This window comes from Grus americana, chromosome 4, assembly GCF_028858705.1.
Source record: "Grus americana isolate bGruAme1 chromosome 4, bGruAme1.mat, whole genome shotgun sequence".
Taxonomy (NCBI): Eukaryota; Metazoa; Chordata; class Aves; order Gruiformes; family Gruidae; genus Grus; species Grus americana.
Genome location: NC_072855.1, coordinates 44,123,173 through 44,150,656, shown reverse-complemented (window position 1 = coordinate 44,150,656; position 27,484 = coordinate 44,123,173). Strand labels below are relative to the sequence as shown.

General features: G+C 43.0%; 2 protein-coding genes across 6 annotated transcripts; one reads left to right on the top strand and one right to left on the bottom strand.

Annotated features, from left to right (window-relative positions):
* Window positions 1–972: 972 nt before the first annotated feature.
* Window positions 973–9,228, bottom strand: NPY1R (neuropeptide Y receptor Y1). The gene is made up of 3 exons (XM_054825515.1): window positions 9,127–9,228; window positions 7,715–8,557; window positions 973–7,593 (listed from the first exon to the last, which is right to left on the bottom strand). Exons 2-3 carry the CDS (start codon window positions 8,462–8,464, stop codon window positions 7,135–7,137), a joined length of 1,209 nt encoding a protein of 402 aa, XP_054681490.1. The 5' UTR covers window positions 8,465–8,557; window positions 9,127–9,228; the 3' UTR covers window positions 973–7,134.
* Window positions 9,229–17,471: 8,243 nt separating this feature from the next.
* On the top strand, window positions 17,472–27,022 carry NPY5R (neuropeptide Y receptor Y5). 5 transcript variants are annotated; one of them, XM_054825510.1, is made up of 2 exons: window positions 17,472–18,220; window positions 25,289–27,022. In XM_054825510.1, the coding sequence occupies exons 1-2, from the start codon at window positions 18,092–18,094 to the stop codon at window positions 26,627–26,629; spliced, it is 1,470 nt and encodes a 489-aa protein (XP_054681485.1). In that variant the 5' UTR covers window positions 17,472–18,091; the 3' UTR covers window positions 26,630–27,022. The 5 variants fall into 5 exon arrangements, with proteins under 5 accessions (XP_054681485.1, XP_054681486.1, XP_054681488.1 ...); XM_054825511.1 differs by having other exon boundaries at window positions 17,533–17,723; XM_054825513.1 differs by having other exon boundaries at window positions 17,763–18,006; window positions 25,286–27,022.
* Window positions 27,023–27,484: the final 462 nt, after the last annotated feature.

The window sequence follows — 27,484 nt, the reverse complement described above, 5'->3', positions numbered from 1 at the left end:
AGCTATTTGCAGTGGTTTGATTCATGATTGCTGATGTTCCAGCTGTAGGAGCACCATTACCAGGTAAATCCACAGCCCCTGCTGAAGGCTGAGTGCCTTTCCTTACTGCCTGGAGTGAATTTTAAATGTAAACTATGCTGTCTGCGTGTTAGTGATTTTTTTTTTTTTTGGACAAAGTTAAAAAAGCAGCAGCAGCAGCAATAATAATAATAATAATGATGATAATAATAATAATAATAAACAAAGTCCAAACTTTTAGTAGTGGAAATCTCTAAATATGCATACCTGTCAAGAGCCAAAACTACATTCAGAATTGCTAGTGCCCTCTTCAATTTTCTGTGAAGCAAATATTGGTTTAAACCAGTAAGCCAGACAGCTTGGCAGATACATTTAACTTGTAGCTATGTCAAGAAAATGCATCAGAGTAAAACTTGCAGAAAAACCTAAGAGGCTGTAACCTTACTGTAAGTACCAGCTGAAGATAGCTTTTAGGTATGTCCCTCGGACTGACATGGACAGCTGTGGAGTTGTGTCTCTGCCGAGTCCACACAGATAGAAAAATGTCACTTTTTATGGCCTGCTGCCCTCTCTAGGAAGCAGGTATTCAGACACGTATCGCACCTTAGCATCACTTGAAACAAGGAAATTGCCCAAAGCTCACTGAAGTCAATGGAAGGCTTTCCATGAAGCTTGCAGCGATTTAGGTCAGGCTTTAAGGCTCTTTACCACCTAATTATAAGCACATGAACATGGTGACTGACATCCAGGGGACTACCCCTGCACCCCAAATTACAATCAAGGCCTAACTGAAAAGCCTCAACCATTACAGTCATAATAATAATGGAAAAATCAGAAAGGACAATCTATTAAATCTCTTAAATGTAAAACTTTTACTAGTCTTAAAGAGAAAGAACTGAACACTTTTGCATATACATGTTGGAGTATGTCACAAACAATGAGAAGCTTATAGGCAATGATGAGGGCCATAGGTAAGGAAACAAGTTGTACTACCCAGTATCTCCTACTAGCTGGATGTCTCCAGAGGCTGGTCACCAAGAGGAATCACTAGATACATAGACCTAGCTGACATTTACATTACATGAATTAAAATTACAGCAAAAGCTTTAAATGAAAAGGGCTGAATAACCGTATGCAACAAATATATTTTCTACTTCCCTACCCCCTGAAGCATCATCACATTGCCAGTCACATTTCTACAAATCCTGTATGGCCTTTCACCCATATGTTCAAACACACATTGAATAGGACCTTTCAAGAACATCTTTTCACATAGAGCTTTTATTAAGAAACAATATAAATAGCATAATAAAAATGTCATAGCTTGTGGGGAAAAAAAAAAAAAGATTGCAAAGTGAAAAACAGCAGCACAGTATCAGTGTGAACACAAACCAAGAAAGACAAGGAGGGCTTTGTTGATCAGGTTACTCCTCCTGCCACAAACAAACGTTCTCCATGGTGCGCAGAAGTGAAAGCAAATAGACTCATGTGCAGCAGGTGGGTGCGATGAGAAGCTGTTATTTTTCGATTGTGCCAAAAACATTTTGTTTCCTTTGTCTCAAAAAGAGATCTAGATTGATCTAAGGTGAAGAATCTTAAAATGCATTTTCACAGTAATGTATAAAGAACCATATCCCTTTTCTGAAAACAGGAGCAGAGAACCTATTAATCATACATCATTTTTGACCACCATTTTGCCCAAAAAACCATTTGTGTGTCAGTCTGTTGGCCCCCAAAATAAATAAATGTCTGAGTCTCCCTTTGAGTCGTTTTGTGAATATCTGACAGAATGCAAGACTTCATCTAGATCTTCTGCTTTTTCTCTCTTTTCCAAACTCCGTGTATCTATTTCCCTGTATATCTGAAATTTTGCATATTTTGTGGCAAGTTAGTTAACTGTGCAGAGCCTCTCCTGTGCAGCAATCTCAACACATTTGCATCCGGCGCAAATTTCTTGCAACTAAGCCTGATCTGTCAGATAGACCCAAATCTTTGGAAAACACAAGACAGCATGTGCTGTCAGTTTTGCTGCAAAGAGCTGGATGTAGGATGTAATTCCTACATAGACTTTGTAAATGATGTACGTCTATGGAGTGCAAATTTTGAGAAACTTGCCTACCAGAAACTTGCCAGAAGAAAATTTCAATGGAAGAAACTATTTAAAGCACTGTCCTGAACAGAGTTAAATTTTGCCATATACTCGGGCACTTTACAAAATCAGAGTATGAATTCTTACGAGTTCCTCAGAAACCAGCTGCCAAGGGTATGAAGCATGAAGTGACAGCAGAAGCACCATGGAAGATGGAGGAAGGGAGGCAGTAGTGACTAGGGCTAGTGCTGGCCCTGGAAGCTGGCCGTCCCTTCGCAGTCCATGTAGATAATGGAGAGAAAGACATTTTGGTAGATGTGTGACGCAGAGCAGAGGACGTGCGAGCGCCCTTGGGTTGCTCCTGGAGGAGGCTGGGGAAACTTCCATCCTCCAGCTGAAGTTAGTCTTTGTGAATGCTCTCCTTAATCTTTGAAATAGCAGCTTCAGTTGGACCATTAACATTGTTCTGCAATAGAAGCTATTTCTGGCCACAGGTTAATTAAAGTGTAAGAGACTAAAGCTGGTCGTATTTTTTCCTCTTACGTGTAATCCTCAACCATTTTAAATTCTACAAGACATGGACAGAAGAAAAGAATTTTCTTTCACATCAACTTTAGTAATGACTTGGGTATTTAGTAATGACTCAGGGAGGCAGATACCACATATTAAATAACACAGGAATGAAGAGGATATGGTAGAGCTTGGAGCTGTAAATATCCTTGGAGTTGCAAATATGCTTCAGCTGAGAAGCAGCTGTCAACAAAACTTATCATTTGGTTATAATTATTATTTCTCTACCCTTTCCACTCAACTGAATTAATTAAATCGGTTGCAGACAGAGGTATTATTTAAGCTCATGTTTCCTACTGTTATATATGCTTTAAAAATAAGAACAGAAAAAAGTTTCCTTATTGTCTTTATTCCCTATGCATTGGTTTGGTAAATTCTTTCAGACGAGGTCTGAGCCAAAGCCTTAAACTGAAGCATTTTGGGGCACTAGAGGCCAGAGAAAAATCCAGAGAAAAACTATACACCAATAATTTATTTGTATAATAAGCTGAAATCTAAAATCTGATTTTTAGGAAAGAGTGTGAGCTCCCAGCCAGCAATGCACTTTTATTCAGTAGAGTGCCTAGGCAAATGATTAACTTTAAGCAAAATCTCCCGTTTCATTGATCTCAGAACATTTTCCTGAGGTCAGAATCAGAATTTGATGAACAGGCCTGGATTTAAACATATGCTGATTTACAGTCTGAATATAAATCAGTAGCAACTTTTGCTTTCAGGATCCATTAATAATAGCTGGTACTGTACTGCAAGACTGCAGAGTCAGAATATACGAACCCTTAGCCCTTCACACCTTCATCAGTGACGAGATGCAGTCAGCACCAGCTCAAGTGACCCGAGGGGTCCCGTCATGTTAATTCCTTATCCTGGTTTAAATCTGATTTTTTTTATGAGATAAAAAAACCAGGGTTGATTTTTTTTTAATACCCAGCTTTTTCCTAGCCTACCAAAAGCAGATATTATTGTCAATTAATTGCCTCCTTTATTATTATCCTTTTTTTTCTATGAAGATGTGAAAGTTGTGGATTACCGTACGTAGTGACAATGACACAACTAAGAGATATGTTGAAAAAAGCAATATGGGAATAAAGAAGTGTTTATTAAGATGACCTACAAATATGCTGGTGAGTTTAGATTACGCAGAAACTTTAAATGTCTGCGGTGGATAACACTGAAGTTTAAGATGATAAAATAACTGACAAATGAAGCAGATATTAATGTTTATTAAATAGTTACGTTTGTCATTTAAGGCTGTAGATTTGACATGAAATGTATTGCACATAAATAGCAAGATACGTTATAGATCCCTCACTGTTCTGTTTTTCTGTCAGTAAAACTTTTCTGCCAGTCTGAAAGAATGAGAGGGATCTTCAGGCTTTTGAGACAGGAATCGGCACATGCTGAAGTGTGGGAAGTTTGACAAAACAGCACATAGGAGGAACAAATACCAAACCAGAATGACTGAGAAATCATAGAGAAACATGAAACCCGAGAGCTTACCCTATAAAGAAATTTAGCACATAGAGGATGAGAAGCCGTGCTGGAGATCTGAAAGGGAAAAAGAGGATTAGTTTTGTAGCCAGGCGTCAGGAGGGGAAAGTCTCCAGCGGCTTGTGAGGACTCTGGTGTCAAGTCATGAAACCAAAGACAAAAATACTGCTCCCGGTAGACGTCATCTACGCCCTGCAGATGTCAGGTCAGCACCTCGGAGAGACTACTTTTATCCTTCTCCTCATAACAAATTCTTTAGAAGAGCAATGACTTTGCTTCTGAAATTCTCTACGTGCATTTTCCCGCTGGACACTCTTTACACTGCGTTCATTCCTGCTGTCGTTTCAGGCAGCATCCCCTGCGCTATTCGTGTGACGACGTGCTAGCCTGCGTCCTTAGCCGAGGCTCAGCAAGGCTTCTTGCAGGCAAGCGAGGAAACGTGTGAAGAGAAGCCTGATCCTAGGACAGCGGTGCAGCCGAAAAATGGCTCCTGAGCTTAAAAGGGACGAGCCAAAGGAATGCTCCTACGTACGCCTCACCTCGTTCATCAGGCGGTGGTAGGCAAAAAAACCCTGACACGCGTTCTCAGGAGACAGTATGAGATGGTATCACATGAGCTCTATGATTTGAGACCGTACTTCAAGCAGGAGAAAGTTTGACACAGGAGGAATTATGCTGCTGTCCCACTGAAGACCTCCAAATGTTAGGACACACCGGCAGGTTCCTCTAAAATTGCTCCAACACCTACTCTGTATAAACACCTCATTCGGCCTGATCAAAAATTTCCAGCAAACTAATGGGTAACTTTCTCAAATAATTCCGTTTTCTCCTTCCACTGGATTGGAAGTGCTTTTTTTCAAAAATGGGAAAAAACATAAAATCCACGGTTATTTTTTTGTCTAATGGGAAAAACCCACCATGACATTCTTAATAAAAAAACATGACTGGGTTTCTACATTGTACCTCTTTGTGAAATTACACACCCTTAGCATATGAAAATTATCGTAAAGTGACAGGGGAATAATTTCAGGAGCCTCTTGTCAAATTACTAGCAACACACTCCACAGAGAACCACAAAGAGAAAGGAAATCTCATAAAATACAAAAGGGCAAAGCTCTGAAAGAAAGTTCTGTCTTAGAATTCATTTTCTACATTCCCTCTCTGTTCTCAACCACAGAAACCTCCTTTTTAATTAAATTATCTGCCAGTAGAGAAATACATGGAATTACAATGCTCAAGAACACATTGCTACTTTAATATTCTACACTATTTATAAGACAGCACAAGGCACGGTTTTTGACTTTTAAATGCTGGCAAACCAAATAATTTTCATTTCTTAGGCATTTATCCATGTCTAATTTAGAACATATTAAATTTACCAACACATCCTGAGATCTTTTTCCTCAGAAAGATATCAGGTCAGATTTCCATTTATGCTACATTTACATTTATATCCATTTTAAAGGCCCTCTTCTCTGCCAGAATGGTTTAAAGTGACCTTGCTAAAAGAAAGTAAGGTATTTGAAAAAGCTGATTATTCAAAAAGGCATTGATTATACAGCAAAGTACACTGTATGACACAAAACCTCAGCTGGCTGATATTGTTGTAGTTTCATTTACAGCAGTCAAGTTATGCGGGTTTCCCTCAGCTGGGGATCTAGTCACGTATATTTTGCGTAATTAGAGGATATATATTTTAAGCAATAACACACAGAGCTCTATTGTGTATATTTAGCAAATATTTCCGCACTTCGACCAACTGTGGAAACTGTGAGTTTGGAAGCTAAACATACCAATTACACCCAAACTATATCCATATCCTCCTCATAAATTTTGTAGATCTTGATGAAACCATCCATTGTCTTGGAGATAATGCAGGTTTAGAGCATTGCATCTGAACACAGAATATTATGAGGCGATATATAATTTACATAGATCAGCACTAACTATTATGAAAAGACTCAGGTAGCTAAAGCTTATTTTTTTAATATCAGACCTGATTTTCACTGTCATCTGCGAGGATGGAATTGCACCTTGTACAGACAGTGAAGAGTCCCATCTCCCTTTAGATTCTGGACACAGGTCTCAAGGAGAATTTACGTGGCTCATAGGCTTGGAACGGACAGTACCTTTCATCCCAGCAACACTAACTCCTGTCAGTGATGGCAGATGAAAATGGGGTTTGGGTTCTTTAAATTAAAAAAGCCTGTATTATTAAAATCAGCTATAATCAGTTGGGACTGAAGGCCCATTTGTGCTTTCATTTGCTGTGGTGAAACATCAGAGTTATCCCATTGTGCTCTGTGGAATTACTGTAGGGTTTTATTCTCGTAAATGAGAACAGAATTTCTGTCTTAATCCTGTCTTTGAACCTAAGTGATTACAGCCTGAATTGCCTCTGTGAACGGGACAAACGCGTGTCCCCATTTAACATATTCTACAGGTTTCACAGAAACATTTTCTGCATGCCTACACTGATTTTACAGGACTTTAACATCGATCAAAAGCTGGATTAAAAAAAGAAGAACTCTTCGATGTCCTAATTTTTTGCTGGGATGGGTGTCCTCTGTAGTGACAGCCTCCCTGTGGTGCATATTGTTTCCAATGGTCTTGGACGGACACTCCTGAAAACTACTTCTTTGGAAAAAATCAATAAATATATCTTTGTGCTAAAGCGGATAACTGTACAAAGAAAACGGAACAAAAGACAGCTGATGAAAACCATAGGTAGTAGCAGGTCCAACTATGCCTTATAATAAGATTCAGATATAACTGCTGCGAACATTAAAGCAGTAAAAGGGGCAAAAATGCAGAGTGTATAATTTCAAAGTGACGACAATCAAAGTTCCTTGGAAAAAGAAGAAAAACATTACCCATTTTGTACTTGTTATGTAATTGTGCTTGTCCTTGGACATGTTTCACCTGCGATCACACTTCCAGCAGTTTGGTGTAGAATTTTTATTACTTCTTTATATTTTGTCATCATCATCACTACTTATTTTTTTAAATGCGACTGGGCTTGCCTGCTTTAAAGAGGTTTTTGAAACATCTGTGTGCATGGTGGACATGGCTATAGTCTCATAATCTTCCTCACGGGAGCGGAAATGACAAAAATGAAATAAAAACTGCAAGTCCCTTTGGAAGTTCTTATTGAGAAACCCGTAGAAGATGGGGTTCACACAGGTAGAGATCATGGCGGTGAGGTGGCAAATCAGGAACAAAAGGTTGTGGCTGCAGGTAGCAACAGGCAGAATTTCGTGATTCCAATCAAACACGATATTGAAGATGGTGAGAGGCAGCCAGCAAACTGCAAATGCGACCACTATTGAGATCAGCATGATGTTGATCCTTTTGGTTTCAGAGGATCTGTACTTATTGTCTCTCATCTTGTCCATCATGTTGTTCCTTTTTTTTAATCGTATGTATATCTGCAGGAAATTCAACAAAGAGAAACATGTGGGATAACTGAACCTACAGCCATCATCTTTGCAAAGGACAAACAAACACCAGACAGAAAGAAGTACATATCGCAAGGGGATTCTCTCTTACCTTTAAGTAGCAAATAAAGATAAAACAAAGCGGTCCAAAGTACTGAATCACCAAAAGCGTTGTGGTGTAAGAAAGCCTGGCGGTGTCCAAGGGGAACAGGTCCAAACACACGTATTTGTCCTTATATTCATCAAACGTTATGTTTCTGAAAGGTTCATCCGTTAGCACGTGGTAGATCAGGAAAGGCAAAGAGGAAGCTGTGGCTAAAATCCATATGGCAGCAATCCCCAGGTAGGCATGCCTGTTATTCGGCCTCCAGCCACGGGGATTGATGATCAGCTGATGGCGTTCGATAGCAATGAGGACTAAAGAAAAGACCGAGACGGTGATTGAGGCACACTGCACAAAGGGATTCAACTTGCACATGGCCTCCCCAAAAATCCAGTGATCCATTAAAGTATACACAAAGGTAAAGGGAAGACACATGATGGTCACCAGAAGATCAGAAAAGGACAGGTTGACAATGAGGATGTTGGTAACATTGCGCATCTCCTTTTGTTTTAAAATAATGACAATCAAGGCCAGATTCCCAGAAACTCCCAGGATTATCACAGTCCCGTAAGCCAAGGCCAAAGTGAAGACCATGGCCAAAGGCACGTGGCAATCCTCATCCTCAAACTGCAAGATCGGCGAGTTCTTCTCCGAAAAATTCGGGTGACCGGAAAAATTTCCCAGGGGGGCGAGAGCCGAAGTATTCATGTTGCTGCCAACTCGCTGTACGACGTTCCCGGCGGCCGCCGCCGCTTTCATCCGCACCGCTCCGGGCGTCCAAAGGCGCCCCTCAGCCCGCCAGCAGACCCTCGGCCGAGCCCGCTCCTCCGCGCCGCATCTCCCTCGCACCACCTGGGGAGAAAGGAAGGAGCAGAGCCGCTCACCCCCCGGCCGCGTCGCCAGCCCCTCCGGCGCGGAGCCGCGGCGCGGCCGGGTCCCGCTGGGGAGCGGAGCCGCTCTGGGCGTTCCGCCGGGCCGCCGCTCTCCCCGCGGGTGGGGGTCACCAGCCCGGCGGCCGGGGAAAGCCCCGCGGGCGGACGGACGGACGGACGGACGGACGGACGGCGGCGCCTGGTCCCAGGCGGGGCGGGGGCTGCAGCCCGGGGGAAGCCAGGCAGGAGGCAGGAGCAAAATGCAGGTCCGCAAGCGGGGGCGGGGGGGGCGCGTCGCCTGCCCGGCCCTTTCCCGCCGGCACAAGTTATGCGAGATAACGAGCCGATAAGCAGTTTCGGTCTCCCACCAGCATACTTGATGTTTGACATCTCCTTTTTACAAGTTTAATCTGCAAAGGTCTGCTTTCTCAAGCTGCTCTAAGGGGAATTATATCCAGCCATCACATAAGGGGCGGCAGGGGGAGAAATTCATCTGACTAATGTGAGGGGCGGGAAAATTACTCCAAAAATCGCTGAATTCTTTTTTACCTAATACATACACTTGGTGTTGAGCAGCCGAGTGCACACAGCAGCACTGGCACTGAGTCAAAGGCAAATCAGGAACTCTGCACACCTTAATCTCAGATGGCAGGGCTGTGCAGCAAAGAAAGAACAACACAAGATGAAAGACAAAAAATAGCAAAAATTAAAACATTGCAGAAAATTTCTTTACCTGTGCAACGCAAATAGGCATGCCTAAGAAACCACCCCTTTGCAAGGCCTCGGATTTTAAAATAAGAGAAACTCAGGCATATGTGTTCAGGAGGAAAAAAAAAAAAAAAGGAAATCAAATAACCTGACACACCTTTACTCCAACACACCGTTAGTGGCAGCCACCTTGAATCTGGAACTTTCCCTCTGCCCACTCTCCCATGAGCTAAATTTATTGCTCACTTAACCTTAGGTTATGGTAATGAAAGTAATGCCACCTAAAATTCACACGAGTGGGTTTCAAACCCAGCTCCATATGGCACTTATCACAAAAGCTGTAAAAACATTGCCCACTAAAGTGTACTTCATTAAAAGTTACCCTGAACGGGTGAGCTTTTCATCTTAAATGATACTCGATATGAATCTCGGTGCCATCTAAGTCTCCGGAGCCGAATCGTCTTTGTCTGTTCCTGGTGGCAGACACCCTTCTAACCAGCTGCCTGCTGGGGACCGGAGCTGGGGCTGCGCCAGCGTGTGAGGGCTGGGCTTGCAGCTCCGGCTCCTCCTGAGGGTCAGCAAAAGGATGTCCATGCTCACACCATGTCTTCTCACCAGCATCATGAGCTCACCTCAACTGGCTCTGCTGCCTTTTTATAATCACCACATAGCTACATGAAACCATGACAGGCGATGTAGCTTGCCTCTGAGTGACATTTTACTGTCAAAGTTAACATCAGCGACTTGGGAGAAAAGCATCTCTGCCTGAGGTTTGGCTACTCTGATTTTCAAGCTAACGAGGCATGCACACTTGGGCATTATCTCTCAGACCTGCCACCTCTGCTAAATTTATCAGGTCTCCCTAGTCCACATAACCGGGTTTAGGATCCAATGAAGAACCTCCCACCCCCCAGGGCCTCTTGAAGCATTTCTTCAGCCAGAGCCAGAAATAGGTGCTTTACCCAAAGGGCAAGCGTGATGGTGATGCAGACTCAGGACTCCTCAATTTCCAGCAGTATGACTTTAGCCCATTCCAAAAATCAACGTCTGGATTTAATCATGATCTCCACTTTCACTTGTACAGCACAAGGTGGGCAGTCCAGCCCTGTGACTTGACGGGACAATGGCAGGAGCAGAGGTGAGGTGGCAGGTGAGGAACCATGTCCTGCAAGGAGAGAACTGGGCAGGTTTTCTCACCAGCTGGGACCAAACTGCACCCAGCAATGAGGTGGATTAGGTTTCAGGCTCTTGGTTTTTCTTTTCCCTTAGCCAAGCTCTGCTCTTGCTTATTTATTAAATATCAAACTCAAAACCAGAAAATGCCACTAATCCTTCTTCCCTCACCTCTCCCCGTAGCAGAGACGCAACGTAAGAGCACGGCTGGGAACCAGCTCAGAAACACAGCACTGCTGGCAAGTGACAAGGAGTCCTTCCTCCCTTCCCACCTTTCCAAAATGGACCAGACATCAGGAGGGGATGAAGTTGCATCTCCTGGACAGCTGCACTGTTCCCTGTCCCCTACCCCACCAGCTCCCAAGCCAGGAGGGAGATCACTCCCCATCCTGGGTGCTGGCGTTGGGTGCAGACAGCCCACAGCTCTGCAGACCCCTCTGGGTGATTGCACAGTCTCCCCCACCACACATCCCTCTGCGACTCTCCAGGAGGATTTTGCTCAAAAGTTTAGCACAAGGAGACAGAAAGGGTGAAATAACGTGCTGTGAGGTGACTGGAAATGCACTGTAAAACTATTGGAGCTCTTCAAAAGGAAGCACAAAATGCTGTCAGCCCGAGCCGATGGTTCACCTAGCCACTTGCGAGTCCAACCTGGAGCCTACCCCTTCCTGGGATTTTGTCATCTGCACCTGAGAGAGCGAGCAAACACCAGCCTAACCCACACACAACCACCCACAATCATGGGAAAGCAACCGCAGGGGAAACTCACCTTGCAACTGCTCTGCCTGTCTTTGATGTGCTCAGGGGCAGCAGGAGGCTGGATGGAGAAGGAGTAGGGAAAGGGGAAGGATCTTCTGGTATTCCTCCAGCTGAGATCCTAAAGATTGGTGAGGAAGGCTGGAGACTCCCCCTTAAAGCCGAACTCCACCTTATCCCAGTATCACATGATGGTGCTCTGCTGAGCAGATCCTGAAAATCTCACTGCAAGCACATCACCTTTAAATTACACATCTGGGGGTGGGTTGCCTAGTAATTCTGAAATAAATGCAATTAAATATTGAAACAAAAGAGGAGGGGGCAGAGCGCAGGGAAAAGCTCAGGAAGGGAGACAGTTTCAAATCGCTGTCTGGCTGTCTCAGCATTTTGTCTGCAAGTTATTGCCATCTTGTGGCCAAACTAAAGCTGGAAAGAGAAGCTTTGTTGGAAAGTGGGTAAGGAGGCAATTTTAGAGTATGAGGACCAAATTGCAAAGTTCGGGTTTGGCTTTTTAAACCAGTACAACTAGCTTCTGGTCTGTATTTATCATGAAGAGTGATGACTGGATTAATAAGAATTGTCCAGTTGCTGTTCTTGCTATTTTTTTTAATTATTTTTTTTTTTTAGCTAGAAGCAATAAGAAAGTATTTTAAAAGTAAATTAAGTCAATAAAGTATCAAACCTCAAGAAAATACAGCTGTCACTGTGGCCCTTGTGGGTATTTTTCTGATTCATCCCAGCCAAGTGATTCACCATGCTGCATTACCCATGGAAAAAGAAAGGCATTTCTGCAGGTTCATACAGAGCAGTGGGATATTCCAGGGAGCTGGAGGGAAAATGGACCCCTGAAAATAAAGAATAAATCTCCACAGTGAGATGCAGAACTGGAAAGGTGGAGGCTGTTGCCTTTGCCAGCTCTTCTGCTTCTTTTGAAAACTCCAGTTTCCAGCAACTAGACTTTTTTTTTTTTAATGAAGCTATCATGAGTAGCTCTGCAAACTACTACTAGCTGTAGGAGGACAGTTTACTGTTTACTGCACAAATTCATAAAAAGCAAAATGGAGAATTTTATTTTCCATTTGCTCTTTTCACAATCCTGAAATACCTTCCTCTCTCACTCACAAAAAGCACTGCTGCAGAAGATCTACTTCAATGGGCATAAAAATCATGGAGTTTGGAAGTCCGAGAGAAGTTACCCAAATAAACTTAAGCAGCACTTTGAAAATGCCCTGACGAACCCTGCAGGTTGTATTAGGAGTTTGGATTTCTTGGAAAACAGGAGTGCCCTAACTCTTCCAAAGCTCTAGATTAATTTTTCAAGTGTAAGGAGTTACATGCTCTTACATTTTTACCTTCAGGCATACTCCTATTATATGGTGACACTGTTATGTCGTGGATAATTCTCAAGTGAGGAAATTATAGCTAAAATATTAGTTGTAAATAATAAATGATTGTAACATTTTTTGCAGAATGAGCCTCATGAGAAGGTTTTAGAACCCAGCACTGAGGTTGATGTTTACACTGGATTTCCAGGAGCTCAGCTCAACTGCATTTTAACTGCAGTCCTCGATGTGAGAAAGCAAAGAGCAGGCATACCTCAAGGTTGCTATAAACCAGTAGCTGGGGCACTGCTGACATTTTAACGGTAGCAGCCAGAAGGTAAATGCAGGCTGTATATAATGCCTCTCAAGAACTTCAGACATATGTGGGTCATTAACATGCACCAGACTCCATCTGAGCAGAGCAAAGGTGGATACACTCAGGCAGAGATCTAAGGTGAAGATCCCATAAAGAGCATATTTCTGTGTGAAGCAGTGACACTCCAGGACATGCAGAACTGAGGATTCTCATTGCTATGGATGTGGAATGATCCATTCATATTAAAAAAAAAAAAATTATTGTCCAATACAGAGATTTTTAAGGGCAATAAATGTATTGCTAGGCAGGGAAAAAGTCTTTTTCTTTGCCAGGATGATCCCACTACTTCCCTGTAATGCTCTTATCCATATGGGCAAGATGGCTATTTTAAAAACTAAAATAAGCATTGTGTGATAGAGATATGTAGTATTCTGCCAACAGGTATCCAGAGCAGAGATACATTTTTAGGACCAGTTCAGAATAAGAGGCTTGGGTTTACATGACAAGATTTTGGTAGCGGGGGAGCTGCAGGGGTGGCTTCTGTTAGAAGACACCAGGAGCTGCCCCCACGTTGGACAGAACCATTTTCAGCCAACTCCGAAAGGGACCCACTGCTGGACAAAGCTGAGGCCATCAGTGATGCTGGTGGTGCCCCTGTGATAGCATATTTAAGAAAAGGTAAAAAATGCTGCATACCAGTTGTGAGAGAGAGAGAGAGAGAGGAGTGTCAAAAATGTGAGAGAACCAGCTCTGCAGACACCCAGGTCAGTGCAGAAGGAGGGGTAGGAGCAGCCAGAGCAGAGATTCCCCTGCAGCCCGTGGTGAGAACCATGACGACACAAGCTATTCCCCTGCAGCCCACGGAGGGCCATGGCAGAACAGATATCCATGCTGCGGTCTGTGGAAAGGAGCCCACACAGGAGCAGGTTTGCTGGCAGTACTTGTGACCCCATGGGAGACCCACACTGGAGAGCAGTCTGGTCCTAAAGGACTGCACCCCATGGAAAGGACCCATTGTGTTAAAGATTATCCTCTTCCAGGGAGTAATTTTTTTCAGTGCATCAAAGGCACCCTGGACTGGAAGGCTGTGTTTGTTTGTGTGCGTATGTTTATTTGTGTGAAGGCATGACATTGCAAAAAGAGAGTAAGTACAATAAATAGAACACGAGTATCTCAGCTAAGGAAATAGAACAGCCTGAGTAAAAGAATACAGAATTTCTTTGAAGCAAAAGCATTGAGAAGGGAACAAGATGTTTTTAAGAACCACATGGAAAAAAATATGCCAAAAGATCAACCCATTAAAATTCTCTCTCACTGTAACTCTCAAAAATGGAAAAGAAAAGATGTCATAAAATGAGGCTGTCACTTTCATTACAATGTATTGTCATGTGTTCAGGCAATGCAATCCTTCTGTGAAACTTAAAATCCACTGAGTGAAAGAACACCACGAGAGTCATTTGTGGTTTCTACTGTGTATAAAACAAACTGAAGTCACTGCTATGGAAATGAATGGAAACACTCTCTGAAGGTTTTTTTTAACTTTATTTTTATTGTTTTCATTTTCTAGTAATGAACATCAGTACCATTGAAATACTTGAATTTCACATTACACTATTCACAGATAAGGGAACTCGTGCTCCTTGGGGCAAAAGTCTGACATCAGTAGACAAAATAGGCATTTTCCTGTTGAGTACAATGAGAATAGCAGCAAATTCTCTGTTTGGCTAAGAGCATGTCTATTCTACAACGACTGCAACTGACACCAAACATAACAACCCTTCATTTGACTGCTAATGTCACAAACCCAAAGAAGCTGTGTGAATAATTATGTGGTTAATCGCTGCTGAGAGTCTTGCTGCTGCAGTTCCACTTTCAACAATATAGCCAAGCTAACTAGTGTAAAGCTATCCTGATCATATGCAACGTTACTTAAAGACTGCTTGAGATATAACCCGAATTATGTCCACCCAGCTAAAATACGAAGTCATGTTTTCTGCTACAGCCACCCCACTCTGTCCATTCAGGGTTCAAACTCACATACACTCATACGCAAGCTCTCACCTGGCTTCAGATGAAGCAGAAATAGGCTTCAGCAGGATCACCCAGAAGGGGCATTAATAGTCAATGTGTATAACACCAACCAACAAATGTGATGACACACATTACACAACAAAAATGATCAATTACATGCTCACCCTTGGACGTATTCTATTAGCTAACCATCAGATGTCCCGCCTCTCATCGCAAAGACATCTCAACCAATGCAACCTTTTTAGTAGTCCAAGGCTTGCCGTCTTTGTGCTCAGCTGCTTTATGTGAGGTAAGAATCTGTGGAAGGGATGAGCTAAATATACATCTACAAAAGCTAGACATTAATGGTATTTTTAATAGTATTTTAATAGTATTTTTGTGAGGGATGAATAGTTGGGTTGATGTGCGTGAAAAATTTTGACCCACAGAAATGCTTTATATGTATCTCACAAAATGCCTGAAACTGTAGTAGCTACATCCTGCCGGTTTAGACTGTTTTGCCCATGGATAGGTGCTCCATTGGTAGCAGACATTACAATAACATCAGACTTTGATTCCTGGCAAGCTTTGACTCAGGGCAACTGACGACATGCTGTGGAATTTGAATGTCAGGTGGCTTAGACCCTGATTTTTCATGGCATTCATTAGTTCTCCCCAACTTCAGTTGGAGCTTTGAGTCTTCATGTCTTTCACAGTCAGCCTTTAGAGGCTACATTTTCAAAGGTATTGTGATGATACTCCCAAAGAAAGATATATTTGGGGATGTCTTAAGAAACATGGCAAAATTAATTTGTACTCTTCTAACTACACAGTTCTCTCCTGTATTTTCTGTTGTGCCCTTCTGACTCAGGAATCCCAGCCTTCTCTCTCCAATGCACCATTCTTCTTCCCTAGCTCCTCCAGAACAGGTATCTTTCATCATCACCATCTCTTACTTCCTCAAGGACTTCTCCATGGTTTCAACAACCCTGTGGAGGCTGGTTTCTAGGGAACTTGTACTATTATCTGTTGTCAGTCCTAATGTGAGTACCTTTCCTATCTCTAGATCACCTATTTTATTATTCAGTAATATTACTGGCAAGACAGAGGTACAGAAACAGTGAAGAGGAAAAAAATTATAATGGTGGGAATAGTAATTGCTTCTGATGTGCACAAGTATCAGGGATGAATTGTCCTAATACAGCTGAGAGAAATCTGGTGTTATTTACAGGTCCAGGGGGGGAAAAAACCCAAACAAACCCACACCTGCCAGTACATTACTGGTTGATGAACTCTCCTGAAATAAGACAACTAACAAAGCAAGTATGAAATTTTGTTCTTAAGAGAAAATTGCTTTAAGGAAGAAACACTTGTCTTACTGACTGCTCTTGCAAAGAAGCATGTAATTTCTGGAGGCTTTTTGGGAAACTGCAGTAGTTGACTGCCTGCCGTAGAAACGGTCAACATGGAGGTAGGCTGTTTGTACGTTTATGAAGGTAAAATGGCATCCCACATAAATCATAGCTGTGCAATGCAAGAGGACATAATTTCCCATTAGTGGCCCGTGCCAGCAAATTTACATTTATTTTTTTTTAACACAATGTCAGTCTGCTGTAGCCAGGAGTTTTCATAGAAAGATTTGCGTGTCTCTAAAACTTCCCTCTTTCCAGGAAGGAACATCCACCTCATGCAGTGTGGCCAGCAATGTCAGAGGCTCCCCTGGAACAAGGGACATCCAAGTAAATCAGTGCCCTGGGAGGTGGTCTTAATCCCCCCCATCGCAGGTTAGAACCAGAGTGGGTTTCAACCTTCAGGTCAAATATTTATGTGAAAAGCTTCAAAGCCATCAGTGTTAGGTGGGAAGATGCTTGAAAATGTTAAGAACTGCTGCTCGGCCCTAAAAAGGATTAATTTTGTTCTCCTTTGTGACTAACAGGAGAGCTGTCTTAAAAGGATGAGATGGATTGGCACATCACTTCCACCTGGCAGCTCCCTGTGCTCCACTTGCACATGCAGTGATTCACCAGCAGTGGGTGGTGAATAATGCAGAAGCGGGCGAAAGAAGATGGGATGCAATCTTCCTCACCATCCTGAGCTCATCCACTGAAGATTAAGGCTAATTGCTCCTTGATCATTTACCCTAAAATGAGTATTTTTAACCTAAATTAAATAAGGAACCTAACTGGACTTTCAAAGTTATTTTACGATATGGTTGATCCAGCCGTTTTGTCTTTGTGTGGCACAGTCTTTCACAGGCTAATTACACTGACAGCTTTTCTGCAGTGCTGTGTTAATATCAACTGTCGAAGGAGTGCCTTGGCAAATGGAAAAGTCATTACATTTTTGTGTCAGATTCTGCCACTCGTGCTCCCGGAGACCTGCATGTCACTCAGTTCTCCAGTAGCCCTGTAATTAGACTATGATCAATGACTCTTCTTGTGCTAGAAGATAGCAGCTGGTGAGAACGGCAGAATTTGTCTTTTCATGCTTTGTGCTATGACATACCCAACAAGTTTTACGCTTTAAAATATTGCTCACTTTAAAAAATGCCCTGCCTTCCCACCGATGGCCCAGATAAAATTAAAACCACCCTTCAGATATTTGCCTCTGTAAGAACTGAGTTACTCAACTCAGAAAGGAAAACTGTTTGGGGGAAATCCATCACCTCCCACCTGTTCTAAAATAATGGCAAAAATTAAAGGGTGTTTGAGCAGCGTGGAGCTCCGCTCCAGACAGAGTGAGGGGAACTTGAGAGCGCTCGGGTCAGTGCTCTGCGATCGCCTGGCTACGCTCACGCTTCCCGATGCCCCGCGACACGCAGAGCATTTCGCCTCTGCAAAATGCTGCGTCCTGAATTCCGGGTGAGAAATTGAGAGCATCCCTTCAATACTGGCGAGCGCGGGGTTTGTTTACAGTCTCACTGCATTTCCATGGAAACTCTAATTGTCATACCGTGCAACGCTACAAGAACAGGCTCCGGATACCGCACGGAGCAGCCTCCCGAAATGCGCCCGCGCAGCGGCTCCAGCCCTGACCCCGCCAGCGGCCGGGCGAGCAGCGAGCACGGCGCCCGGCACCGGCGGCATCCCGGCCCGGGGCACGGCCCTCGGCCGCAAGCGAGCCCCGGCGACTCCGCAGCACCGCGTAAGATGCGCCGCCAGGCAGCCGGGGCGATGCGCGCTTCCCCCTGCTGCCGGGGAGCCGCGCTCTCCGCACCGGGGCCGGAGCTATGAATACCGCCCGGGGCTGCCCGCCTCGTCCCGCGCTACGCACCCGCGCTACGCTCCGCGGCCATTTCCGCCTGCCGCCGCCGCCGCGAAACCTCGAGGCGCTTGCGGGAGCCGGGAGAGGCGCGCAGGTAACGCTCCGCGGGGCGCGGAGCCGCCGGGCAGGGAGCCTGGCGTCGGGACCCAGCTCCCCCATGCGGGGCGGCCGCGCAAGTTGGCGCGGGGCAGCGCGCTGCCAGCCAACGCGCGGAAATCGGCGGGTTTCGCCTCAGCGGCGGTGGGGAGTTTGGGTTCCCGCCGCCCCCGGCCCGAGCCGCGGCGGCTGCAGGGAGCCCGGGGCTCCCGGCTGAGGACGGTGCGTGGCTTCGGACGCAGGGCGGTGCGCGGCACACCATGCAAAGTGATCCCCTGGCGAAAATAAGAGTCTTTCCCGTTTCGGGTTGGGTTGGGTTGGTTTTTTGGGGGGGTTTTTTGCCTTTGCGAGCCGGGAGCTGCTGTGCTCCCTGGTGTAACGTGTAGTCATGCATTTCAAGTTTTCTGTTCCGACCAACAAATATTCCATTACGTTGCATAACATTTCCTTGGAGCTGGAGAAATAATCTTATTAGTTGGCTTTTGCTTATTTTGGGAAGCCGTATTCTTGTTTTCCAGAATAATGTTGCAGTTCTTCTTTTAGTTTGGCAGATAAAGACCCATACCATTAACATCCATGAAAATCCATTTTTCTGGACTTCTGAAGTAATCTCAATCTTTTGAATTCTCCCAGGTTGTCAGACTAGTTTTTGCTGTTGCATGTAATGACGAAGAACATTTGAAGCAGCGGCATTTCATCTTTAGCTTGTGTTGTCAGTGTGACTCTTCGGTGGTTTCAAATTTTTGCTCCGACATTATCTCAGTCTTTAACGATATGAGGGCATCGTTTGTTTCTCAGGTAGTAACAACGTAGCTCAGTGTTTTCCTTAAGCTTAGGTGGCCAGGTAGTCACAGCCTGTCATATTAACTATTTACAACTGTGCAGAAGCTTACAGACTTCCTCTGACTTTATTCTGTATGCAGTCCCGATACACTCCAGTATTATGGGGGCAGAAAAGGTTGTATTTCTTAGGGAGTTTGCACATTTTGCTTCCTCCCTGTATTGTTTGTCTGTCTTTTTAAGGTAGAAAAAGGTCTCCTAAGACTGTAAATTGTTCACAGCTGTAAAGATCAATTGTCCGGTTACATGGACTGAACTGACTAGACTATACAGGCACCAGCCAGTCAGAGTTAACTTAGTAAGTATTAAAATTGTAGGATATGAGGTCTTACCTGTGAATAAACCTTACTATAAGCGTCTCATCTAATAGAAGGAAGATTTGCTGAAAGAACAATTGCCTTCAGAGGAGGATGGTTGCCTGCCTAGCGCTTGTGTTCTTGAAAATTTCCCTTTAAATACATAGAGAAAGAGAAATATCTAGCCTGTTCACTCTCCTAAATTATAATTTATGGATTTTGTATTTTACACCATAGCTTTAAGTGGAATAATGAGATGAATTTTAAGATTTTAGACATTTTGAACTAGCATATTTTTGGTTACGTGGTAGCTGTAGCTAAGCTAAACCTGAATAATGGTTAAAGTTCTCCCTGTCACTCTCAGGCCTTAGGGCAACTGCAACTGAAAACCGCTCTGAAGCTTGAGTTTGGTGAAAATAAGAGTCACATCAGACTGAGGTGTATCACAGATGAATGTGATTTAAGGAGGTGTTACTTGAAATCTTTCAAGATCCTGGTACATGAACTGTCATAAAATACATTTTACTGTAAAAGTTAACCACAAACACTCCTCATATTTAACATTAACTGCATTAATTTGATTCTTACAGTAAACAGTCAGATCCACTCTGGATCCTGCTACAAAACTGCAGTCCCTCCTGCCATGTGCAGCCTGGCCTCCTGTCTCAAGCATCCCATTGAAACTAAAGGAGACCGAAGCAAACCCACTTAAAGCTCACAGGGTGTGAGCTCATGCAGGTGTAGCCGAGCACAGTCTCGGGGAGTGTATGCAGAGCAGGAATACGGAAAGGGACCTCATTTGCTTGACTGATTGATGTAGAAGATGAAAGTGATCCAACTTTTGGAGCTGATAGGTAGAAAATCTCCATCAGGTACCTTCAGATTGATTAAATTCGATCTTGAAAACAGATGCAAGAGGACCCTCTGTGGTGCATTCACTTTAGAAATACACTTCAAATATGAGGAGAGGGTTTTCAGAAGAGGCTATATTATTTAATTCTATTTCCCACAGTGGGATTTTCAGGAATCTTCATTTCCCTCAAAGCTACAGCCACGTGTCACGCTGGGATTGACCAACTGACAGAGGGACAGTGAGCAAATCCCCCAAAATAAAAGCAGCTGTTAAAACAAAGCAGCAAGATAAATGCCAATAAGTTCACACAGCCCTGTGAAATCAGTGGTATGCTAATATGAGTTTGGGAACTGAAGATCAATGGTATAGGAGGAACACTTTTGTTTGCGTCTTTACTGCCAGTGGCACTCAAGCTGAGAGAGCAACTGGTTCCTTTTGAGCAGGAGAGAGGAGGCTCAGAGAGCAAGAGATCCACTTAGCAATTTTTGAAATATCGGGGGAAAAGTCTGCTTTAATTTCACACATCCATAACGAAAATAAAATTCTCTTTGGGCATTTTGCAAAGGGAACTTTTGTTAGCACAGCAGTTCTCTGTTGAAACCAGAAGACTATAGTTTTATTCCCTCTCTCCCTGTCTTTCTGTCACTCTGAAACTGTGACGATAGGGAGATTGTGCAAACGTGGCCGCAATGCACTGCGGGCTCCTGCAGTGCCCGAGTGTCCAGCCAGGGCCTGGCCAGAGCATGCTGTGGCTTCTCCCAGTGCTCCTTCCTCTTGGAAATCAGGACACGTGGTAGGGGAGATGGCACCTGCTCAGCTCTCACCCAAGGCAGGAGGCAGCCACAGCACAGGGGGGATGGAGCTGGAGAGCCCACGCTGGACTTCGGAGGCACTCCCACTAACCTTCTTCCATATTGATGTGTCTCAACAGAATATGTCTACTTCAGCAAAACCAGCATATTCACTTTTTATTTTTAAAGAATTCTATTAAAAACAGAATGAACAACTCTGCTAAAGTCGTACTGCAAGAGCTTTATGTGAAGGTGTAGAAGTCCACAGAACCTGGCAATTAAATTTTTAAGAAAAACTCAGTAAACATTCATTTAATAAATATGTTCCAGTATAACAACACATAAAATTTTGTTCCTTGGCCCTAGTCTTAGCATTACCTCTATGGAATATAAATTTCTAGAAGATAAAATAATTATGGTGCATCTGACTTGAGAGCCTCTTTTTCACTTTTAGTCACCCAAAGCTGAAAGTGGCACCAGAAAGAAATAACAGTGACAGCACCAGATTTTCTTTTTTTCCAATTCTCTTCATGGAATCCATTGGTTGAAACTAAACAAAATTGAATGAAAATACACAGATTTCTCTTCAGACTCTAGAACATAATTGGAATGGAATTGACTAACTAGATAAAGAGCCTTTTTCACCAGTAGGAATGACTGCTTTCTCTCCACACACTGATGAACCTATGGCCTATGATCAACCTTTTCAATGACAGCCAATATCACCAAAAAGTCTAGGGAGGAAGTTGCAGTTCTGGTACGTGGATCAACAAAACTTTTACACGTGCATAGCTGCTATTATAACTTAAGCATTGTCACTACTTGGTATGACCTTCGGACAGATAGGACTGTGTGTGGGAATTTAACTATTGCTGAAAATACCCCTAGATACTCTAAAAGCAATCGTAATCTCCAGGTTTCCGAGAGAGAAACACCATCTGCTGTTTGTTTCTCCCTTACAGGTTAGCCCTTCAACCCAGTATCAGTTAAAATAGAGGAGTATACAGAATGATCCTTCTTGGCAGAGAGTTACATATGTAGGCACACATAAGAAATAAAAAGCTCCTTCCTTCAGAGTCATCAGCACTTTGAGAGCATTGTAAGAGTTTCTGAGGTTTTTTGAATCTGAAGATGCTACTGGATTTCCTTACCTCTTTCTTATTAGTCTTCCTATTCTCATCCAATGACTGATTGGTTACTAACCAAGATATGGACAGATCTAGCTCTTGAGTAAAGTTTCATTTCCCTTTCTCAAATAACTCCTGACTAGTTTCAAACCTGCTATAAGGCAATGGGATGCTCAACTCATACGCTTTCTTAATCTGTGTGTGGTCGGTCGACCTTGGTGACCAGAGTGACCTGGACGCCAGGTGCCCACCGAGCCACTCTATCACTCCCCTCCTCAGCTGGACTCAGGAGGGGGAGAAAATAAGACGGAGAAAACCTTGTGAGTCAAGATAAAGGCAGTTTAATAAAGCAAAAGGGAAGGTTGCGTGTGGAAGCAAAGGAAAACAAAAGATCTATTTTCTACTTCCCGTCAGCAGGCGATGTCTGGCCATGTGCTGGGAAGCAGGGCTTCAGTGCACGTAGTGGTTGCTCCCGAAGACAAATGTCGCAAATAATGAATGCCCCCCCTCCCCTCCCCCTTCATCCTCCTTTCTCTCAGCTTTTATTGCTGAGCAGACGTCATACGGCACGGAATATCCCTTTGGTCAGTTTGGGTCAGCTGTCCTGGCTGTGTCCCCTCCCGAGATCTTGCCCACTCCCAGCTTACTGCTGAGGGGGGGAGAAATGTTGGAGAGAGGCAGCCTTGATGTGTGCCAGCACTGCTCAGTAGCAGCCAAAACCCTGGTGTGTTACCAACACCTTGCTCGCTACCAATACACAGCACAGCACTGTGAGGGCTGCTGTGGGGAAAATTAACTCCATCTCAGCCAGACCCAATACACTGTGCAAGATATAAACTGGAAAAGGAAGGTGTCCAAGCAAAAAGAAAATATTCCAGAATTACACTAATGGCTTTTTCATTATTAACTCCTCAGTTATATGCAAGGGTTTTTCTTACACACTTCTCAGCTAAGATGAATGTGATAGTGCAAAGATAATGGAATGTTCACCCTGAAAATATTAGGCAGATAATATTTCATATTGAAATGCAATGTACAGCTGAAATGGCTTTCATGAATCAAAAGAGAGTCTGCAGATTACGGATGCGTGCACACACTGAAATCTGCGAAAGCATCAGTCATAGCAAAACGCATCACCTCTCCATGCTGAGCAAAGGGAAAAAATGATACAGGGATGACATAACAGGGACCTAACTCCATAAGCCAGAGGTAGGGGAATGTATTTTATCCAGGGCAGAGCACTGCTGTGGTTTTCTCAGGCAAAAATTATGTTGAGTCACATTCAGAGAAAAGAAATTTCAGCTGATTCTGAAAGTCACTGTGGTCTAGAGATCATAGTTTTCAGATGATTACTAGCAGCTCAGAGAAATTAACTCTGAAAAATTAAGTAAAAACCTATTTACTTCTTTAGCTAATAGCTGTATAAAGAGAAGCCCGGCAAAATGAAAACTTGTGATAATATCAATAGAAAAATAGACAGATTGGATCACTTACAGAATCTCCAGTCTTCTTTAAAGCTGGTCTAGAGGCAAGGGTACTCTCAGATAGTGTTGCTTGTCTATTACATGGTTTTCCACCATTTCACTAGAGACTGGGAAAAAATAGACACAGGCCATTTGCATTAATGCCGCCCTGCTCGTATGCGCACAATTACAGTATTTAGATTATCTAAATTCACATATCCAATTCTTATTTCGATTTTAGCTATTAAAAAGCACTTTAACTCAACATTGCGAGAAGTTGGCAAGGCTTAGTTCTTTTCACCTCTTCCCAACACATTCTTTGCAAGACACCAAAACTTGCAATATCTTTTTTTTTTTTTTAAATAAGTATTTCTAATTTTACATGAGGGACCTTCCCATCACAACACACTGTCAGTGAATATTCCGAGGGTGTTTTATGGTTTGAGCTTCCCTTTGGCACCCGACGGTAGGAACGCACATGTTGCGATGTGAAGGAAGGAGCCCATCTGCATGTGTAGAGGAAACCAAATAATATCCTTGCACTTTGAAGAAGTCAGCATGATACAGCTCACTGAGGATAGCTACATTCTTGAAGAGCCCTGCCTTTTTTAGTTGGCAGGTTTAGCGTTCTGCTCAATTTATATATGTTTTGGGTTTGTTTAGATCTTTTTGTTTTGTCTTGCCTAAGATTTCTAAACGTTAAGCGATTTTGTACAGGACATTGGCGCTCTGGGGAATCTTTGAAACTTAAGTACATGCAGGTGTTTAAGGTAAGCTGGAGTTTGAACTGAATTCTCTTCTCTTTCTGTTTCTTCTAAAATGAAGACTAATAGATGAAGATTCTGTAGGCAGAATAACTTTGTGCTGAGATAGGTTTTAATGTTGGATGTTTCTGTGCTGAATATTTAGCAGTTCCTTGAATTTTCAAATGGCTCTGTGGGTTTTACTTCCAGTTAACACTGTCCTCTCTGTATTACATCCAATTACTTTGGATGTGTTGTAGGCAGTTTTCCTGTCAGCTTGAGCAAGAGTTAAAATATGTTCAACACTTAATAGAAGATGTTTTGTATACGCATCACATTAGGAATTCCATCTTGGATCACTGACAGTGGATCTCCATATAAACTGATCCTTTTTGAAAGCTCGCACCTATTTTGTGTCAGTTTTCTACTAGTAAGGTAAGAAACACTCCTGCCGTTGTTAGCGTATGTCAAAATATCATATATTTTCAGGTGCTGTCATTATAATTTGCTGTCATGTAATGATTAGGCACATGCCCAGATGGTGGTTGTAATTTCCTTACTCATATCAATGAGCTGTTATTCATATGAGTAATCTCACCGACTCTAAATGGATTGCTTTTGTAGCTAACTGCTCCCTCACGGAAAGGCTGACAATATGGTCTATAGCAAAGCATGCTTAAAAGCCAGCTTTATAATGCAGAACCTTAAATTGTCATCGTCCCACGTGAGCAGCCAGGTAGGAGGCCTAGGTGTGCTGAACACCACATGATAAAACCTTCAAAACTAATTCACGCTGACCTGACGTTATGCAGCATCTGCCTCTCAGTAGAGTAGCATGACTATTTATTTGCAGTAAGGTGACAGAAGGTAACTTTATGTTCGTTTATGTTCTGATTAACACCAGTATCATCCTTCCTTCAGATGCTAATTAATGCCTTTCTCATTCTAAGCAGGACTGTAAAATGGATTTAGGATTCAAAGACCGTAACAACAGGACACCTACCAAGAACACCTCTGCTACTACAAAGAATTTTTCTGCCTGGGAAGATTATAAGAGTAGTGTTGACGACATACAGTACTTTCTTATTGGGCTGTACACGCTTATAAGTCTGGCCGGCTTTACGGGAAATCTGCTTATACTAACGGCTCTACTAAAGCGCAAGCAGAAGACCATAATAAACATCCTGATTGGCCACTTGGCCTTTTCTGACATCTTAGTTGTGCTGTTTTGTTCACCTTTCACACTGACATCCGTCCTGCTTGACCAATGGAAGTTTGGCACTATCATGTGCCACGTAATGCCCTTCCTCCAGTGCGCATCAGTTCTAGTTTCAACTTTAATGTTAATTTCTATTGCTGCAGTCAGGTACCGTATGATAAAATATCCCCTTGCTGGCAATTTAACAGCAAAACAAGGCTATTTCTTGATAGTGACCGTTTGGGCCCTTGGCTTTGCCATTTGCTCCCCTCTGCCAGTTTTCCACAGAATTGTGGACCTCAGCAAAACCCTGAATTTAGAGGCACTGGAGAACAGGCTTTTGTGTATTGAGTCATGGCCTTCCGATTCCTACAGGATCGCCTTTACCATAGCCTTACTGTTCATGCAGTATATATTGCCGCTGGTGTGTTTAACCGCTAGTCACACCAGCGTCTGCAGGAGCATAGGTTCCAGACTGTCAAACAAGGAAAACAAGTTTGAAGAAAAGGAGATGATAAACCTAACACTTCATCCCTCTAAGAGTACCGGCACGCGGGTGCAGCCCTCCAGCCGTGCCAGATGGAGCTGCGCCTTTGGCAGAAAGCACCACAGAAGATACAGTAAAAAGACTTCAAGCGTGATGCCAGCTATTTCAAGGCATCATCGGGATACTCATTCCAGAGACCTCCCAGAAACCTCTGGCACAGAAAAAAGCCAGCTCTCTTCCTCCAGTAAATTCATCCCTGGGATACCTATCTGTTTTGAGATGAAACCAGAAGAAAATACAGAGGTCCGGGACATGATTACCGTATCCCGATCCATCATCAGAATAAAGACAAGATCTAGGAGAGTTTTTTGCAGACTGACAGTGCTAATCCTAGTTTTTGGTTTCAGTTGGATGCCTCTTCACCTTTTCCATATTGTGACAGATTTTAATGCCACACTCATTTCTAACAGACATTTTAAATTAGTATATTGCATATGCCATTTACTGGGTATGATGTCCTGCTGCTTGAATCCCATCCTCTACGGGTTCCTTAACAACAGCATAAAAGCTGATTTAATGTCCCTTATTCCGTGCTGCCAAATACCATGATTTTATGCGCCCCAAGATAAAATAAAACAAACAAGTTTGGCTTTCAAGTCTACTGATGTGTATAGCTGTAAATGCTAAATTAGTTTAGCTTAGTTAGTCTGACTTGGTTGTGATTAGTAGCATTTTGTGCGAATGGATAGTTCTACGGCTGCATGTATTTTTTGCATTGGGCAGAAGTATCTACATATACTGTAATATTCGTCTGTCTGTTACACATAGGAAATCACACCCAGTGTACAACACCAGAATACCATTTTCATTACCTGAAATATTGGCAATCTGTACTTTGGAATTAAACAGAATATATAATGAGTAATAAATGTAAGACTGCTTAGTAGACATATCAGTATTAACTGTCATAAAACTATAATAAAATACATACCGTTTACTAAATAACTATTGTTGAGACTATTTCAGTGCCAACTTTGACTGTTTTCTGAGATAATTAAACATCTGTTTCTGGATGGGATTAGAAAAATATTTTTCCTTAGCTCTTTGACTCATACTTTGCAATATCTTTGCAAGATGCTTTGCTGCTGCTTCCCGAATTGCCTTATTCCCTGGAATGGGTTTGTGGGTTAGTTGTTCTTGTCTAGATTGTTTCCATCTCACTGTGGTTACCCAGTACAACCTATCTCTGATTTCCTTAGCCAATTTTTTACTCTGGCTTGTCATTTTATGTAATTTTCAGCCAGGCCTGAACTTATCTATAGTTATGCCTTTGTTCTTACAGTGATGACTCCCCTGAACATACAACATGCTTCTGAACAGAGTAAGCTTTTATTACCTAAGTAAGTGAGAGTGGAAGGAAAAAGAAAATGGAAAGACAGCAGGATTTTTTTCTTTTCTTTTCCT

Excerpts from the sequence above, each read along its gene's own strand:
- NPY1R (XM_054825515.1), bottom strand. The coding sequence starts at position 8,464 with ATGAAAGCGGCGGCGGCCGCCGGGAACGTCGTACAGCGAGTTGGCAGC. Across the intron at positions 7,594-7,714 it reads TCTTTATTTGCTACTTAAAG|ATATACATACGATTAAAAAA; the intron begins GTAAGAGAGAAT and ends AATTTCCTGCAG.
- NPY5R (XM_054825509.1), top strand. The coding sequence starts at position 18,092 with ATGAATACCGCCCGGGGCTGCCCGCCTCGTCCCGCGCTACGCACCCGC. Across the intron at positions 18,221-25,285 it reads GAGCCGGGAGAGGCGCGCAG|CAGGACTGTAAAATGGATTT; the intron begins GTAACGCTCCGC and ends TCTCATTCTAAG.